This window comes from Macaca mulatta, chromosome 19 (genome assembly GCF_049350105.2).
Source record: "Macaca mulatta isolate MMU2019108-1 chromosome 19, T2T-MMU8v2.0, whole genome shotgun sequence".
Lineage (NCBI taxonomy): Eukaryota > Metazoa > Chordata > Mammalia > Primates > Cercopithecidae > Macaca > Macaca mulatta.
In genome coordinates, this window is record NC_133424.1 from 14,706,799 (window position 1) to 14,724,680 (window position 17,882).

Sequence of the window (17,882 nt, forward strand, 5' to 3'; positions counted from 1 at the left end):
GGACTCTCGGCCATTCACGCGCTCGTGAGGCCGCAGCTGGGCGGGCAGACGCGTCCGATTGGCCGAGGCGCTGGACTGGGCCCGGGGTCCGCCCCGCGAGGCCGCCAATTGGCGGAGGTGCCCTGTTCGACAAGCCCCCCAGCAGAACGCTCAGTGTCAATCCGGGGGTGAGAGGGCGGGGCAGAGGCGCAGTCTGCGGGCCCGGGCCGGCGGGGCGGGGCGGCGGAGGCTGGCGGGCGGCCGCGCAGCACTCCGAGGCTCAGGAGGCGGCCCCGGCGGGCGCCCGGCCGGCCCCGCGCGCGCCGCAGTCCCCCGCCCCCGCTCAGTGCGGCAGCGGCTGTCGGCCAGCCGGGGTTGGCGCCGCGGCCTGCCCGGCGCAGCCGCTGACCACCTGCCAGCGGGGGAGGGGCGCGACCGGCGCGCGGGTCAGAGGTCGCCCGGCCGCCGCCGGCGTCATTCATAAGGCCTGACGCTGGGCAGCCGTGGCCAGGCCTGCTTGGGGGCCAGGCCGCGGGGCCTCCTGGGTTTTCCCAGCCGCAGTCAGGAGGATGCCGGGCCCGGCGCAAGGAGTGGCTGGGAAGGGGCGCTCAATGTCCACCCCTTTGCTGGGTCCTAGCCCTGGGCTCCTGCCAGTAGTAAGAGCTGGCACCCACTTAACGCTCCTTCGCACCACACTCCCATCGCGTAGGTGCTACCATCATCACTCCCATTGCACAGATGAGGAATCTGGGGTACAGCCAGGCAGATTCCCTGCTCCCATTCCCCGTCTGTATTTCCTGTCGGCAATGCAAAGGGAACCTGCCCCTTCCTTCGGGATCCTCTTTCAGTACACACTTAGCCGAGGACAGTCGGGGTTTCCCAACTGCGACATTACTGACGGTGGGGCTGGATCATTCTCTGCTGGGGGTGTCTTGCGCACCACTGGGTGTTGAGCAACATCCCCCGCCTGTACCCACTGGATGCCAGTAGCCCCTCCTCTTTTCCTGCTGGCTGTGGCAACCGCTGTCTGCTGACATTGGTGAATGTGCTCTGCGGGGCCGAACTGCTCCTGATTGAGAAGCACTTAAGAGAGGGTCAGGGGAGGGGAGAAGTCAGGTCACCCTGACACGGAAGGGCTAGCTGGGCTCAACTGCAAGCCGATCTGCTGCTTAGACTTGAACAGCCTACGCCCTCTCCAGCCGCTGTCTGCACCCATGTTCCCAGATCAACCATGGTTCCAGGGAGGGACAGTCAGAGCCTTTCTGTGAATTACGCGAAAATGGCTGACCACTCGGCCTCTGGATGGTTACATGGTTAAGGTTTAGTAAAATTTAATAAAAGCATTGCTGTTTGTGTGTTGGGATCACGATGTTAATTTCTTCCTGTGGGTCAAGGGCAGTCTGAAAAATCACTGATTATAATCTATCTGCAGGACAGCTGGTTTGCTTAAATTTTGACAAAAACCTCTTCTGGAACCTCAGTCTGGAATACTGTAGAACCAATTAAGACTGGAGTAGGAAGCTGGGAAGAAGACATGGGACAGCCCACCCACTGGACAGGTCAAGAGACCACTTCTGGGGGAGAGTGGACAAAGTTGCTTCAGTCCACACAAGACAAAAGCACAAACAATCATTCTAAACCAAGTGCTTTTAATTTTCAGACCAACCAAACATTTTTAATATAAAAACATTTTAATAATATACAAACAGCAATCACAACAGCATCCACATGGCAGCAAGGGGACCAGGGCACAGAGAGGGAGAGCAGGCTGGGGAGGGACGGTTTTCAGGGTCCCAGTTGCTTCCCTGGCTTGAAATCACCCTGGTCCTAGCAGAGAGAAGATTAAGGCTGCCAGAAGCAGAGGGTCCCTGACCCCGACCCAGAGACAGACTGCGCAGGCAGGCCCTCTGACACCATCTTCCAACTAGAAAAAGCCAGATCCATTTAGGAGATAACAGGAAGGTGGCTATGACTGACAGGAAAGGCAACATGGTTCCTCAGCATCCTGCTGATCACACCTCTGGGAGCAGAGTTTTCCAGGGGCTGCTGGATTGAAGAGGACCTAAGAATCTTCCTGGGAGCAGGACAGAAATGGGATCTAAGTCTACCTACTAACCAAGATTCCTGCCTGTGACACCAGAAAGCTGGAGTGGATCTGCTCAGTGTACGGGAAGAGAAAGGAATGACAGAACCTTTGGCTCAGCAGGACCAGAGCCTTGACGGGCACTGACCAAGAAAGCCTCTAGGCAGGCCAGGGAGGTCTGTCGGAAAGCTTTGGGTCAGTGGTACTCAGGGGTGCACAGTGGCACAATGGCCTTAGGTAGAATTTATGAAGACGAAAAGAACACAAGTCAGAAAGAATTTAGAACTGAAGTACCTGCTTCTTATAGGCCTGTACAGGAAAAGCGAGATCATCCTTCTGGCCAGGACTAGAGGAGTCCCGAGGCCTGTTCTTTCCTAGGGGCTGAGTTTGACAGACCTGGATGCAGCTGATGGCCCCCAAAGTCCTCTAGATGGGCCCTGCAGGACTTGCTGGGAGGCCTGGTTGCCCCTCCTGGTGTGCTGGGACACTGGGTTCCTGCAGTTAGATGCAGTCCATGGAGTTCTCAGGGAGGAGGCCAGGGATGCAGCCAGGGAGGCCCAGGCCCTTGATAGGAGTGCAGTTGAGTGGGAGGCTGCAGCCCAGGGAGGGGTCCTGGGTCTCTATGGCCTCCAGCCTGTCCGTGTTGTTGTCCCAGTTGATGTGGAAGCGGGTCACCCGGGGGTTCGAGGCCAAGATGTTCCGCTGGAGCTGGGGCAGAAAGAGGAACGTCAACCCTTGTTGACATGCCCTCTCCTTGCTCCCATAGAGCCAGGACACCCCCAATCACCCATCTGAAGCCCAGCAAGAGCAACCCACATATGGAACTCCAGAAAACACCTGTGCACCATGATTTAGGGCTAGGACCTATCTTTTTGTTTTTTTGAGACGGAGTTTCGCTTTTTTTGCCCAGGCTGGAGTGCAATGGTGTGATCTCGTCTCACTGCAACCTCCACCTTCCAGGTTCAAGCGATTCTCCTGCCTCAGCTTCCTATGTAGCTGGAACTACAGGTGCATGGCACCATGCCTGGCTCATTTTCTTATTTTTAGTAGAGACGGGCTTTCATGTTGGCCAGGCTGGTCTCGAACTCCTGACTTCAGGTGATCCGACAGCCTCGGTCTCCTAAAGTGCTGGGATTACAAAGTGTGAGCCACTGCACCTGGCCCAGGACCTATCTTTTTTTTTTAAGGGACAGTCTCTGTTAGCCAGGCTAGAATGCAGTGGCATGATCTGAGCTCACTGCAGCTTCAAACTCCTGGGCTCAAGTGATCCTCCCACCTCAGCATCCAGAGTAGAGTACTCCACCCATGTCTCACTCATTTTCTGAGGTGGGGAGGGGGTAGGGACAGGGTCTCGTTATGTTGCCCAGGCAGGCCTATCTAATCTTAATTCTCTAAGACATGCCTTTGAGAAACAAAGGCCTTTTTCTCCTATTCTAACTCAGTACTGTAAGAACTGAACATTACTTGAAAACCTTAAGAAGTAACCTTGACTCCCAATTTGAATGGCTGAACTCCCCCCCAAGTATAAAGAATGGCCTTGTGGGAAGCAGGAAGTGGAAACAGGACCCACCTGGGAGAAATCTGGCTTCATGGGTGGGTTCTCACGCAGCTCGGGGTTGAGGTACTCGTTGTTGACATAGTAGCCCACTCGGATGAACTCCTGTCCGTGGTAGGTACAGGTGATGAGGACTACGGTCACACCCACGGCATCAGTCTCTGGGATGAGGGATGGGTTGGGGGCATCAGCCTAGGGGAGACACATCCTAGGCCTTAGCAGTGCCACAGCCATGCCTCTATGTCATTAGTAGAAACAAATTCCCAAGCAACATGTATTTACTGAGCAAAAAGTATGCTCTCTGCCCTCAGTTTTCTTTTTTTCAACCTCTGCCTCTCGGGTTCAAGCAATTCTGCCTCAGTGTCCCAGGTAGCTGGGACTACAGATGCACACCACCACACCCGGCTGACTTTTTTTTTTTGTTGGTACTTTTTTTTTTACATGGAGTTTTGCTCTGTTGCCCAGGCTGAAGTGCAATGGTGGGATCTCAGCTCACTGCAACCTCCACCTCACAGGTTCAAGCGATTCTGCTGCCTCAGCCTCCCGAGTAGTTGAGATTACAGGCGCCTACCACCACGCCTGGCTAATTTTTGTAGTTTCAGTAGAGTTGGGGTTTCGCCATATTGGTCAGGCTGGTCTTGAACTCCTGACCTCAAGTGATCCACCCATCTTGGACTCCCAAAGTGTTGGGATTACAGGCATGAGCCACCGCCCCCAGCCTTTTTTTTTTTTTTTTTTTTTTTTTGGTTACGGAGTCTTGCTCTCTCTCCCAGTCTGGAGTGCAGTGGCATGATCTTGGCTCACTGCAAGCTCTGCCTCCAGGGTTTACGCCATTCTCCTGCCTCAGCCTCCCAAGTAGCTGGGACTACAGGCGCCCGCCACCACACCCAGCTAATTATTTTGTATTTTTTAGTACAGACGGTGTTTCACCGTGTTAGCCAGGATGGTCTCCATCTCCTGACTTCATGATCCGCCCGCCTCGGCCTCCCCAAGTGCTGGGATTACAGGCGTGAGCCACCGCGCCCAGCCTACACCCAGCTAATTGTTTTTATTTTTTCTAGAGATGGGGGTCTTGCTATGTGGCCAGGCTGGCCTGGAACTCCTGGCCTTAAGCAATCCTCCTGCCTCTGCCTCCCAAAGTGCTGGAAGCCACCACACCCAGCCAGAATCTACATTTGACAACTCAGGCAGGGTGCTGCATGAGAGCCACTTAGGAGTTACGGTCTATCCTCATTCATTATTCATGGGATCCATATGTGCAAGTTCACCTACCTGCTACATTTATTTGTAACCCCAAGATGAATACCTGCGGTGCTTCCACGGTCACTTGCAGACATGCACAGAACAGGGAAAAGCTAGAGTTACCTACCACGCCTGTTCCTACCTGAGGTCAAACAAGGCAACGCTCTGTCTTTTGGTCTCAGTTCTTACTGTGAATGAGCATCCTTTCCTCAGCCTACTTAGTGCTACCTTTTTTCCATGTTTTGTGCTTTTTGTTGGTGAGTTTGCTGTCTATGATGGCACCCAAAGGTAGTGCTGAAGTGCAGTGTAGGGTGCAAAAAAGGCCTTATGGAAAAAATGTATATTAGAGAAGCTTCATTCAGGAGAGTTACAGTGCTGTTGGCTGTGAATTCAACATAAATGAACCACAGTATATATTAAATAAGGTGTCTTTTTTTTTCTTTTTTTTTGAGATAAGTCTCTCGCTATATCACACAGGCTGGAGTGTACCGGTGTGATCTCAGCTCACTGCAATCTCCACCTCCCGGGTTCAAGCGATTCTCCCACCACACCTGGCTAATTTCTGTATTTTTAGTATAGATACGGTTTCACCATGTTGGCCAGGCTGGTCTCGAACCCCTGACCTCAGGCGATCCACCCACCTCAGCCTCTCAAAGTGCTGGGATTATAGGTGTGTGCCACCATACCCGGCCTGGTGTCTTTCAACAGCAACACACATACAAGTTTACGTATTGACTGGCTGACGAAAACGTGACTTCCAACAATCTAACCTTGTATTTACCCTGGGGCAATGGTTCAGTACTCACTAAATCAGTGTTCGCGGCAACTTTATAGAACATAACTCTTGTGAATAACGAGAATTGACTGTAAATCAGTGGCAGCTTTGACACAGAGGTGGGGGAAGGGAGGGCCTGAGAGCCTCTGAGAGGTCAGATAGTTCCTGACAGTAGAACTAGGATTTGAACCTGAACTTTAAAATTTTTTTTTAATTGATTGATTGACACAGGGTCTCAACTCTTTTCTTTTCTTTTTTTTTTTTTGAGACAGAGTCTCACTGTATTACCCAGGCTGGAGTGCAACGGTGTGGTCTTGGCTCACTGTAGCTTCCACCTCCCAGGTTCAAGTGATCCTCCCATTTCAGCCTCCCAAGTGGCTGAGACTACAGGCGTACACCACTATGCTGTGCTGATTTTTAAGTTTTTTGTAGAGCTGGGGTCTCACTATATTGCCCAGGCTGGTCTCAAACTCCTGGCCTCAAGCAGTCCTGCCACCTTGGCCTCCCAAAGTGCTGGGATTACAGGTGTGAGCCACTGTACCCGGCCTCTGTTTTTTTAATACTTGTTTTTTCCTTTTTTTAGAGACAGGGTCTCACTGTGTTGTCTAGGCTGGAGTGCAGTGGCTCAATCATAGTTCACTGCAGGCTCGGACTCCTGGGCTCAAGCAATCCTCTCACCTCAGCCCCTGGAGTAGCTGGGTCTATAGGCGTGAGCCTCTGTGCCCAGCTGAACTTGAACTTTTGATTCCTGAAGCACTCTGTGGGATTTCAGGTAAAAGAAGATGTTTCTAGGAGTCAAGAGCTAAAGGCCTAAGGCCTCATCTTTCTTACCTGAAAGACAAACATGTGTCTCCCTGCTGGTACAGGGCCCACCAGCACCGAGTCTAGGATCTGATCAAACTCCTCACTCTCAGCGGAGCCAACATAAATGATCTTCCACTCCAGGTCTGCAAAGACATAGGAGGGTTAATGAATTGAAATAGCTCAACAGCAACAAGGCAGGGAAAGGCTCTTGTATTCATTTTTCTTTTTTTTTTTTTTTTTTTGAGACGGAGTCTCGCTCTGTCACCCAGGCTGGAGTGCAGTGGCTGGATCTCAGCTCACTGCAAGCTCCGCCTCCCGGGTTCACGCCATTCTCCTGCCTCAGCCTCCCGAGTAGCTGGGACTACAGGCGCCTGCCACCTCGCCCGGCTAAGTTTTTGTATTTTTAGTAGAGACGGGGTTTCACTGTGTTAGCCAGGATGGTCTCGATCTCCTGACCTCGTGATCCGCCCGTCTTGGCCTCCCAAAGTGCTGGGATTACAGGCTTGAGCCACCGCGCCCGGCCTCATTTTTCTTTTTTGAGATGGAGTCTCATTCTGTCATCCAGGCTAGAGTACAGTGATGCGATCTCGACTCACTGCAACCTCCGCCTCCCAGATTCAAGTGATTCTTGTACCTCGGCCTCCCGAGTGGCTGGGATTATAGGTGCCCGCTGCCACACCTAGCTAATTTTTTTTTTCTTTTTTGAGATGGAGTTTCACTCGTCACCCAGGCTGCAGTGCAATGGTGTGATCTTGGCTCACTACAATCTCTGCCTCCCAGGTTCAAGTGATTCTCCTGTCTCAGCCTCCCGAGTAGCTGTGATTATAGGCGCCTGCCACCATGCCTGGCTAATTTTTGTATTTTTAGTGAGAGGGTTTCACCATGTTGGTCAGGCTGGTTTAGAACTCCTGACCTCAGGTGATCCACCCGTCTTGGCCTCCCAAAATGCTGGGATGACAAGTGTGAGCCACTGTACCCGGCTTTTTTTTGTATTTTTAGTAGAGATGGGGTTTCACCATGTTGGCCAAGCTGGTATCCAACTCCTGACTTCAAGTGATCTGCCTGCCTCAGCCTTCCAAAGTGGTGGGATTACAGGTGTGAGCCACTGCGCCCAGCCACATCTTGTATTTTATTTTTACTATTTTTCAAGGCAGTCTCCCTCTGTTGCCCAGGCTGGAGTGCAGTGGTATGTTCATGGCTCACTGCAGCCTCAACCTCCTGGGCTCAAGCGATCCTCCTGCCTCGGACTCCCACCATGTTGGGAATACAGGTGTGGGCTGCTGTGCCCAGCCTTGTGGTAATTTTAAACAGAACCTTAAATATATTAGAAGATTCTTATTCCATCCATCTGACACTTAGTGCCAGGCAGTGCAGTCCTGAATGCTGAGGTGGGCACGAAGCTCTACCTCCATTAGGGAATTCTGTTTTGTAAGCCTAGCTATGACAGATGACCTTGACTGTACCTCTGGGGAAACCTGGGCCTCTCAAGGCCTGAGCGTGAACTGTATGGCAGAGGCTGAATTAAGAGCCACATGACACAGACGTGCTGAGAAAGGAATGGCAGGGGGTTGGGTCATTTCAGGGCCCTGCCCACTGGGTGCTGGGATAGGAAGCAGCATCCTCTTTCACACACAGGGACTGGTGCCACTCAACGAAGTAGATCCCTCGACAACTGGGGCAGGGCGGCAGATTCCAATCTGGCAGGAGAGCCAGCCCGCAGGAGGGGGAAGGTGAGGCTGCTCAGGGAGCCAGCCACCCTGGTCTTCCAGATCTAGCACTAAGTCATGCCTACTTAGAGACATTTGGGCGACTCAGTCAGCAAATGCGGCATCCCGGGGTGATCCTCTGAACACTTTTTTTTTTTTGAGACGGAGTTTCGCTCTTGTTGCCCAGGCTGGAGTGCAGTGGCACGATCTCGGCTCACTGCAACCTCTGCCTCCCAGATTCCAAGTGATTCTCCTGCCTCAGCCTCCCGAGTAGCTGGGATTACAGGCGCCAGCCACCACAGCCGGCTAATTTTTTGTGTGTTTTTTTTTTTTTTTTGAGACGGAGTCTCGCTGTGTCTCCCAGGCTGGAGTGCAGTGGCGGGATCTCGGCTCACTGCAAGCTCCGCCTCCCGGGTTCACGCCATTCTCCCGCCTCAGCCTCCCAAGTAGCTGAGACTACAGGCGCCCGCCACCACGCCCGGCTAGTTTTTTGTATTTTTAGTAGAGACGGGGTTTCACCATGTTAGCCAGGATAGTCTCGATCTCCTGACCTCGTGATCCACCCGCCTCGGCCTCCCAAAGTGCTGGGATTACAGGCTTGAGCCACCGCGCCCGGCCAATTTTTTGTGTTTTTAGTAGAGATGGGGTTTCACCATGTTGGCCAGGTTGGTCTCGAACTCCTGACCTCAGGTGATCCAGCCACCTCAGCCTCCCAAAGTGCTGAGATTACAGGTGTGAGCCACCGCGCCCAGCCTCAAACCCTAACTCTTGCACCCCATCCAGCAGGAGGGCCCCATCCCCTGAGTATGCTCCATCAAGATGAAAGGCAAGTGCTTATGGAGCGCCTGGCTGTCAGCTGTGAATCACAGGGAATTCCGGAGACCATGGCCTCTTGCAGGAGGTCCAAGTGTATCAGGGGCAAGGTCATGCTGGTACAGGGAGGCTTGGCAAGAGGCTCGAAACTTATTTTCGGCTCTTTAGAAATTACACAACCCTTCAGCTCTAGCAGCTGGGGGAAGTTTCACAAGTTGTGATTTTCACAGGAAGCAAACTCTCTCAGAAGCTCCCTATTCCTTGGTCCAGTGTCCCACAAAAGCATCCAACTTTGGAAGCACACTGCTGCTGGGTCATGACTACAGAAGCTTGTCACCTGAGTCCCAAGCCCTTCTTTGATGCACTGGCTGCCCGTCCCTTTGTGGTTTCACTCAGGAACCCTACAGCAGGTCTGTAGGATATGGGTGACCACTGAACTCTTGGGTGTTTCGTCGAACTAGCCTCTTATTATTTGCAGGGAGGAAGTTGACTTTTTCCCCCAGAGATGGGGTCCCAGTCTGTCACCCAGGCTGCAGTGCAGTGGCGCAATCATAGCTCACTATAGCCACGAATTCCTGCGCTCAAGTGATTCTCCTGCCTTAGCCTCCCAAGTAGCTGGAAACACAGGCTTGTGCCACACACCCAGGTAATTTTTCTTTTTTTTTTTTTTTTTTGAGACGGAGTCTCGCTCTGTCGCCCAGGCTGGAGCGCAGTGGCACGATCGCAGCTCACTGCAAGCTCCGCCTCCCAGGTTCACGCCATTCTCCTGCCTCAGCCTCCTGAGTAGCTGGGACTACAGGCGCCCGCCACCTCGCCCGGCTAGTTCTTTTTTTTTTTTTTTTTTGTATTTTTTAGTAGAGACGGGGTTTCACTGGGTTAGCCAGGATGGTCTCGATCTCCTGACCTCGTGATCCGCCCATCTCAGCCTCCCAAAGTGCTGGGATTACAGGCTTGAGCCACCACGCCCGGACATAATTTTTCAATTGTTTTTAGAGATGTCTTGCTTGGTTGCCCAGCCTGGTCTCAAGCAATCCTCCCGCCTTGGCCTCCCAAAGTATGGGAATTTGTCTGAGCCATCATGCCCAGCCTGTTGATTTATTTTTGTTACAAGTAGTGACACAATTAGAATCAAGTTTTGGGGGAAGACAGAAAAGCAAGCCAGCCCTGCTCTCTCCTTTCTAAAGCAGTTGTTATCATTCTGGTATATTTCCTTCAGCTCTTTCCTCTCATAGCCGGTAGAGTGCTGTATGGGTGCATTTAATTCATGTCCTGGGAAGGTAGATGAAAAAGACTAAAGTGTATCCACGAGCACATGTTGTTGTCCAGCTGAGGTCAATATTAATTGGCAAAACCTAAACAAAGAGCATGTGGAAACTCACTGAAGGAAAAGGGCCCCTGCAACCGGGCGCGGTGGCTCACGCCTGTAATCCCAGCACTTTGGGAGGCTGAGGTGGGTGGATCACTTGAGGTCAGGAGTTCAAGACCAGCCTGGCCAACATGGCGGAACCATGTCTCTACTAAAAGTACAAAAAACTAGCCGGGCATGGTGGCGGGCGCCTGTAGTCCCAGCTACTCCAGAGGCTGAGGCAGGAGAATGGCGTGAACCTGGGAGGCAGAGTTTGCAGTGAGCAGAGACCGCGCGCCACTGCACTCCAGCCTGGGTGACAGAGCCAGACTCCATCTCAAAAAAAAAAACAAAAAAAACCAAATAAAGACAACCAAAAAAAAAAAAAAAAAAAAAAAAGGAAAAGAAAAGAAATGAGCCTCTGCAACATAGAGAGACATTGACTCTACTAAAAATCAACAAAATTAGCTGGGTGTGGTGGCGCACGCCAGTGGTCCCAGCTACGTTGGAGGCTGAGGTTGGAGGATCACTTGAACCTAGGAGTTCAAGGCTGCAGTGAGCCACGATCGAGCCACTGCACCCCAGACTGGGCGACAGAGACCCTATCTCAAAGGAAAAAAAAAGAAAAAGAAAAGATGTACTGTGTTGACTGTCAGGCACATGGGCTGAAATGGCTTTCAACCAGGGTCAGAAAGAAACTGGAGAATTAACTGAGGGCTGTAGAGAAATACTGATGCAAGAGTGATAGAAGCTGGTTGGGCACGGTGGCTCACGCCTGTAATCCTAGCACTTTGGGAGGCCGAGGCAGGCGTTTTGCCTGAGCTCAGGAGTTCGAGACCAACATGGGCAACATGGTGAAACCCATCTCCACTAAAAAATATAAAAAATTAGCTGGGCATGGTGGTGGGCACCTGTAATTCCAGCTACTCAGGAGGTTGAGGCATAAGAACTGCCTGAACCCAGGAGGCGGGAGAGGTTGCAGTGAGCCGAGATCATGCCACTGCACTCCAGCCTGGGCAACAGAGCTAGACTCTGTCTCAAAAAAAAAAAAAAAAGGAAGGAAGGAAGGAAAGAAAGGAAGAAAAAAGTTATAGGGCCAGGCGTGGTGGATCACGCCTGTAATCTTAGCGCTTTGGGAGGCTGAGGCGGGTGGATTGCTTGAGCTCAGAAGTTCGAGCCCAGCCTGGGCAACACAGTGATACAAAAAATACAAAAAATTAGCCAGGCGTGGCGGCACGCGCCTGTAGTCCCAGCTACTCAGGAGGCTGAGGCAGGAGAATTGCTTGAACCTGGGAGGCAGAGGTTGCAGTGAGCTGAGATCACGCCACTGTACTCCAGCCTGGGCAACACAGTGAGACTCCATCTCTACTAAAAATATAAAAAGTTAGCTGGGTGTGGTGGTGTGCACCTGTAATTCTAATTTTTGTATTTTTAGTACAGACGGGGTTTCACCATGTTAGCCAGGCTGGTCTCGAACTCCTGACCTCAGGTGATCCACCTGCCTTGGCCTCCCAACGTGCTGGGATTACAGGCGTAAGCCACCATGCCTGGCCAAGAATCATCTTACATTTGCTGAAATGGCCAGGCATGGTTAGGTGCACCTGTGGTTCCAGCTACTTAGGAAGCTGAGGTGGGAGGATTGCTTAAGCCCAGGAGTTCAAGTCCAGTCTGGACAACATAGTGACACCCTATCTCTCTTTTTTTTTTTTTTGAGACGGAGTCTCGCTCTGTCGCCCAAGCTGGAGTGCAGTGGCTCGATCTCGGCTCACTGCAACCTCCGCCTCCCGGGTGCACGCCATTCTCCTACCTCAGCCTCCCGCGTAGCTGGGACTACAGGAGCCCGCCACCACGCCTGGCTAATTTTTTGTATTTTTAGTAGAGACGGGGTTTCACTGTGTTAGCTGGGATGGTCTCGATCTCTTGACCTCGTGATCCGCCTGCCTCAGCCTCCCAAAGTGCTGGGATTACAGGCATGAGCCACTGTGCCCGGCCAACACCCTATCTCTTTTAAAAAAAAGAAAAAAAATCGGGCTGCAGTGTTGTAAGTAGCGACATATGTGTATGATTGCATTTCTGAATATAATCTTTCTTTAGAATTATACATGGGACACAAATCACCAACACAGCACGAACTCATAGCTACTGTGTACAGGACACAGCTGTACACATGAGGTGTGTATCTAACCTTCTGAGCAATGTCAAGGCAACTCAACTGTGTTCCATGTTATCTCTCTGCGCTAACTTCACAAGCTAGTCCCTGTACAAGACATACCTCCACTGTGTGTGTGTATGTATGTGTGTGTGTACATATATATATAAATGATAAGACTAAAGACACGTACATGATTACTGTAGCTGAACTAGCTAAAGAGTCTGCTTCCTGCTTTTTTGTTTTTGTTGTTGTTTGAGACAGTCTTACTCTGTCACCCAGGCTGGAGTGCAATGGCGCAATCTGGGCTCACTGCAATTTCCACCTCCCGGGTTCAAGCGGTTCTCCTGCCTCAGCCTCCTAAGTAGCTGGGATTACAGGCGCCTACCACCCTTCCCAGGTAACTTTTGTATTTTTAGTAGAGGCAGGTTTTCACCACATTGGCCAGGCTGGGCTCAAACTCCTGACCTCAGATGATCCGCCTGCCTTGATCTCCCAAAATGCTGGGATCACAGGCGTGAGCCACTGTGCCTGGCCTGTTGTTGTTTTTTGAGACAGAGTCTTGCTCTGTCACCCAGGCTGGAGTGCAGTGGCACAACCTCAGCTCACTGCAACCTCTGCCTCCCAGGTTCAAGCAATTCTTCTGCCTCAGCCTCCCGAGTAGCTGAGATTATAGGCGCCCACCACCAAGCCTGGCTAACTTTTGTATTTTTAGTAGAGATGGGGTTTCACCATGTTGGCTGGGCTGGTCTTGAACTTCTGACCTCAGGTGATCCACCTGCCTTGGTCTCCCAGAATGCTGGGATTATAGGCGTGAGCCACCGTGCCCAGCCTGTTTTTTTTTTTTTTTTTTTTTTGCCTTTGTTCATAATCAAAGATCAGTCCTGCTGCCATAACAGCTTTGTTAGTTCTGGGTCAGAACATCTGGCTTCTATGACTTACTCAACCAGTGTCTGTTGAATTTCTCAGCTAAACATGGAAGCATCTATTTCCAGATGTGGAAGATAAAAGTGCAAAGGGGGCTTGAGGCCCTTGAGAAATAGGAGTCACTCAACTGGGGCTTAGGAGTTAGGGTGGTTTTTTTTTTTTTTTTTTTGAGATGGGGTCTTGCTCTCTCACCCAGGCTGGAGTACAGTGGTGCAACCATGGCTTACGGCTTACTGCAGCCTTGACCTCCTGGGCTCATACAATCCTCCCATTTCAGCCTCCTCAGTAGCTGGGACCACAGGCACATGCAACCAAGTCCCATTAATTTTTTGATGTTTCTGTAGAGACAACGTTTTGCTATGTTACCCAGGCTGGCCTAAAACTCCTGGGCTCAAGAGAGCCTTCTTCCTTAGCCTCCCAAAGTGCTGGGATTACAGGAATGAGCCACCTCGCACAGCTGGATTGGGGGTTTTGTCAAGATTTTCAGTTGACACTGCTGAGAGTGAGCCAGATTCTCTTTTTCATGGAGAGGAGGCCAGAAAGAGGCAGAAAGCAAGCTGGCAGATCAGTCACAGAGAGCCCTAGGACTGGAAGAGCCAGGATTTCTCACTTGAGTTTCTTGAAGGAAAAGCTTTATCATCCGGGTGCAATTAACAATAGCATTCCCTGGCCGCGTGCTTGTGATTCAAAGTGTAATCCCAGCACTTTGGGAGGCTGAGGCGGGCAGATCACTTTCGGTCAGGTTTGAGATCAACCTGGCCAACATGGTGAAACCTCATCTCTACTAAAAATACAAAAATTAGCCGGGCATGGTGGCTCAAGCTTGTAATCCCAGCTACTTGGGAGACTGAGACCACAGAATCGCTTGAACTCAAGAGGTGGAGATTGCAGTGAGCTGAGATCGCGCCACTGTACTCTAGCCTGGGTGACAGAGTGAAACTCCATTTCAAAAAATAAATAAAATAAAATAATAATAATAATAATAGCATTCCCCTTTACTGTGTTTTGAGTATCCTGATTAGGCAATAAATTGTATGGTCATTCCTATCTATGCTCCACCTCTGAAATAGGGAATCCTTCTTCCTTTCTTTCCCTGGATCGGAGCAAAGATAAAGAACTTAGATTCAAAACTTCAGTGCCAATATTTCTACAAACTGGCTGGGTGACCCTGGATAAATCACTCCATTTCTATTAAAAGATGACCAGCAGAGGCTGGGCACGGTGGCTCATACCTGTAATCCCAGCATTTTGGGGGGCTGAGGCGGGCAGATCACCTGAGGTCAGGAGTTCGAGACCAGCCTGGCTAACATGGTGAAACCGCATCTCTACCAAAAACACAAAAATTAGCTGGGCGTCATAGCAGGCACCTGTAATCCCAGCTACTCGGGAGGCTGAGGCAGGAGAATTGCTTGAACCCGGGAGGCGGAGGTTGCGCCACTGCACTCCAGCCTGGGGGACGAGAGTGAGACTTCGTCTCCAAAAAAACAAAAAAAGGAGCAGCAGGTTGAATTTAGCCTTTCTGCCTCTAATTCTATAAATAAGTAAAGTCACAGGGCAGGGGCTTCCTAGGAGAAGTACCAGATAATGACCACACAACCATTTTTAAATGCAAGGAACACAAACAGGCTGATTGAAACCTGATCTCCTGCCGCCTGGGAGCTGGGAATCCCTCAACCTATTACTTCCTTCCATTTCCTCCTGGCTTTTAAATTAAATCTTATTCCACAGTGTCATTCTACACTTTATTTATTTATTTACACGCTGCCCTGTTCCAGAAAGGATTTAACTCGGCTTATTCTATAGTTAGCCACAAGTAGACTGCTTAATTTAAAAAGGAGCAAGACAGACCGGGGAGAGAGAGACCCACTGGCCTACCCGAAGCACATCCACATCTCACTCTATCAGCCCCAAGCTAGTCCAGGTGACCAGCTTTGAGGGCCAAACACCCACCTGCCCCCGAAAGGCACTAGTTAGCACATCCTGGCTTCACAGGCCCCCAGATCGCTACCTCCTCGGCTACTGCCTTTTCTCTTTTAACCACCAAGTAGAAAAATGGCCTAATGGAGTACTTCTTTCTGAAAGCAGGACTTGCATTTTAGTGGTGCCAAGGCTCCCTGGGTGACCTTAGATTTTGGATTTGTACAGGCCTTGACTTGAAAGGTCTTTTGCGCTTTGTGGCTCCTGTCTTCTCATCTGTGAGATGAGAGCCATGTCCACCTTTAAGTCACACAGATTAACAAGTACATCTGCAGAAGCACCTTGGAAAAGATGTACAGGAGGCTGTGACCTCCGGGCTCCAGGTGACTGTTTGAAGCTGGAGCCTGTCACAGCTCAGCCCAACCCACTCACCCTCCAGACTAGGTCAGACCATCAAAAGCAATGGAAGCTTGGCACTGATTATCCAGCTATATTAAAAAAAAAAAAGAAAAAAAAAAAAGACCGGGCGCGGTGGCTCACGCCTGTAATCCCAGCACTTTGGGAAACCAAGGTGGGTGGATCACTTGAGATCAGGACTTCGAGACCAGCCTGGCTAATGTGGTGAAACCCTGCCTCCAACTAAAAATACTAAAATTAACCGGGCATGGTGACAGGTGCTGGTAGTCCCAGCTACTCGGGAGGCTGAGGCAGGAGAATTGCTGAGATCGTGCCACTGCATTTCAGCCTGGGCAACAGAGCAAGAGTCTGTCTCAAAAAAAAAAAAAAAGAAAAAAGAAAAAAAAGAAGAAAGAAAAAGCGAGGGAAGAACTGCTGTAGTAACTCAGTTGGAAATGGGTGGGCAAACCTGGAGAAGCAGCTAATACCTGCCTGGCTATGCCAGCCCTCAGATCTCAGTGTGTTTATCCAAGTCCACAGAAGAGGGTGGGGAAGGGGAGCTGGGGAGACCAAGTTCCCCTCAAAGACGGTAGCATCCTTTCCCAGGGGGAGCTCAAGCATAGCAGGGGTTGGGCCCCAACGAAGGAGGAACCAGGTTCCAGGGTATGTGCAATGGCAGAAAAGCAACAGCAACTGGTGCGGGTGGGGTTGTTGAAATATTGGCAGGTTGGGGAGGGGATTGGTGGGAGACAAATGGGAAGATGGGGGCGAGGGCGGTCCTGAAAAGGGGTTGAGGGGTTTTCACAGCGAAAAACGGTTACTGGTGGGGAGCGTCTTCACGGTGAGGAGGGAAAGGAGCTTGCGTGAGAGATCTCCATAGGGAAAATAGCAGATGGCTAGGATTTCCCCCGGGGAAAATGGGAAGGGGCTGGACATTCGGAGTCTCCAGAGGGAAAATGGGAGGTGTGAGTATCTCACTAAAGAGGGAATAAGTGGGCAAAAATGGGTGGGTGGCTAAAGCGCGGGTCTTGCCACAGGGAAATCACGGTGGCTGAAGATCTCCGTGGCTTAAGAAATGGAGGCCAAGAAGATCTCTCCATGAAAACGGGTACCTAGGAAGACCTCCAGATTAAAAAGATGGATGAGGTTTCCCACGCGGGAAGTGGGGCTTGACTGGGGTTAATCTTTATGGGGAGGTCGGGGCGGGCAGTGGGGGAAGAGGTCACGGGGAGGTCCGAGTTAGCTAGCTGGGGGTCTCCACCCGGGAGGTCAAGGCGGGCAGTGGGAGAGGAGGTCACGGGGAGGTCCGAGTTGGCTGATGGCGGGGAGTCTCCACCCGGAGATCGGGATTGGCGGAAAGGGGACGAGGGGTTTCATGGGGGAGATCAAGTTGGCCATGGGAGCGCTTCTCCAAGGGGAGGCCGGGGTCGGCCCGGGGGTGGGGGTCCCCGCACGGGCCCAGCCTCACCGTCCGCCAGGGCTTCACTGCACTCGAAGCTGATCTCGAACCGGAAGGGGCTGTGGAAAGGGCTCGGGTTCTCCAGGACCGCCACGTTCAGCACCGACACCTTGGCCATCGCCTCGCCTCGCCTCGCCTCGCCGCGCCGCGCCGCGCCGCAGCAGGGGCAGGGGCAGGGGCAGGGCTGTGGCTGTGGCGGAGGCCGCGCCTGGGTCCGGTGAGTGGGGGGGCGTCAGTGGGGTACGGCAGACCAAGTCCACTCCCGCCTCTTCCCTCCGCGGACTGAAGTGCGCACCTAAACCGCGGACCGCCTTCAAATAGCCGGCCTCCGCCCTCTGGCCAATCACCGCCAACGCTCCCCTGGCGGCGCGCGCACCCCCTCAGCCAATCCTGGAGCGCCAGTCGGCGCGCGCCCAGACTCCCCGGACCAATCAGCGGAGCTCCCTCTCCGCGGCGTGTGAGGAGGGCGAAACCATCTCCAGGCTTCTTAGCGTGTCCGCTGGGAACCAATCCCCAGCGTCTCCGACTCGGATGTCAACGGCGGGAGTGGACGGAGTCAGAGCGCCGGACTCCTTCTGCCCAATCCTGAGGGTTCCCGCACCGGCGTAGCCCGCCCCTCGCCTCGCTTTTCCGGGAGCTGCATCCCGCACCGCGCAGCGCCGCCAACCGCCGAGCGGTGGCGCGCGGCGCTCGCTAAAGAAGGCGGGAAGGGCGGTGCTCGCACCCTCAGTG

General features: G+C 52.1%; 1 protein-coding gene and 3 long non-coding RNA genes across 4 annotated transcripts; 2 read left to right on the forward strand and 2 right to left on the reverse strand.

The window, feature by feature from the left end:
• Positions 1-1,611: 1,611 nt before the first annotated feature.
• On the reverse strand, positions 1,612-17,881 carry ASF1B (anti-silencing function 1B histone chaperone). Its single transcript, XM_015123130.3, has 4 exons — positions 17,160-17,881; positions 6,466-6,581; positions 3,633-3,809; positions 1,612-2,770 (listed from the first exon to the last, which is right to left on the reverse strand). The coding sequence occupies exons 1-4, from the start codon at positions 17,266-17,268 to the stop codon at positions 2,564-2,566; spliced, it is 609 nt and encodes a 202-aa protein (XP_014978616.1). The 5' UTR covers positions 17,269-17,881; the 3' UTR covers positions 1,612-2,563.
• On the forward strand, positions 7,122-17,434 carry LOC144336705 (uncharacterized). Its single transcript, XR_013409027.1, has 2 exons — positions 7,122-8,790; positions 17,060-17,434. It is a non-coding gene; the product is annotated as an uncharacterized LOC144336705 (long non-coding RNA).
• Positions 9,600-15,816, reverse strand: LOC144336710 (uncharacterized). Its single transcript, XR_013409033.1, has 3 exons — positions 14,822-15,816; positions 11,592-12,077; positions 9,600-9,733 (listed from the first exon to the last, which is right to left on the reverse strand). It is a non-coding gene; the product is annotated as an uncharacterized LOC144336710 (long non-coding RNA).
• Positions 13,283-15,815, forward strand: LOC144336749 (uncharacterized). Its single transcript, XR_013409073.1, has 2 exons — positions 13,283-13,580; positions 14,840-15,815. It is a non-coding gene; the product is annotated as an uncharacterized LOC144336749 (long non-coding RNA).
• Position 17,882: the final 1 nt, after the last annotated feature.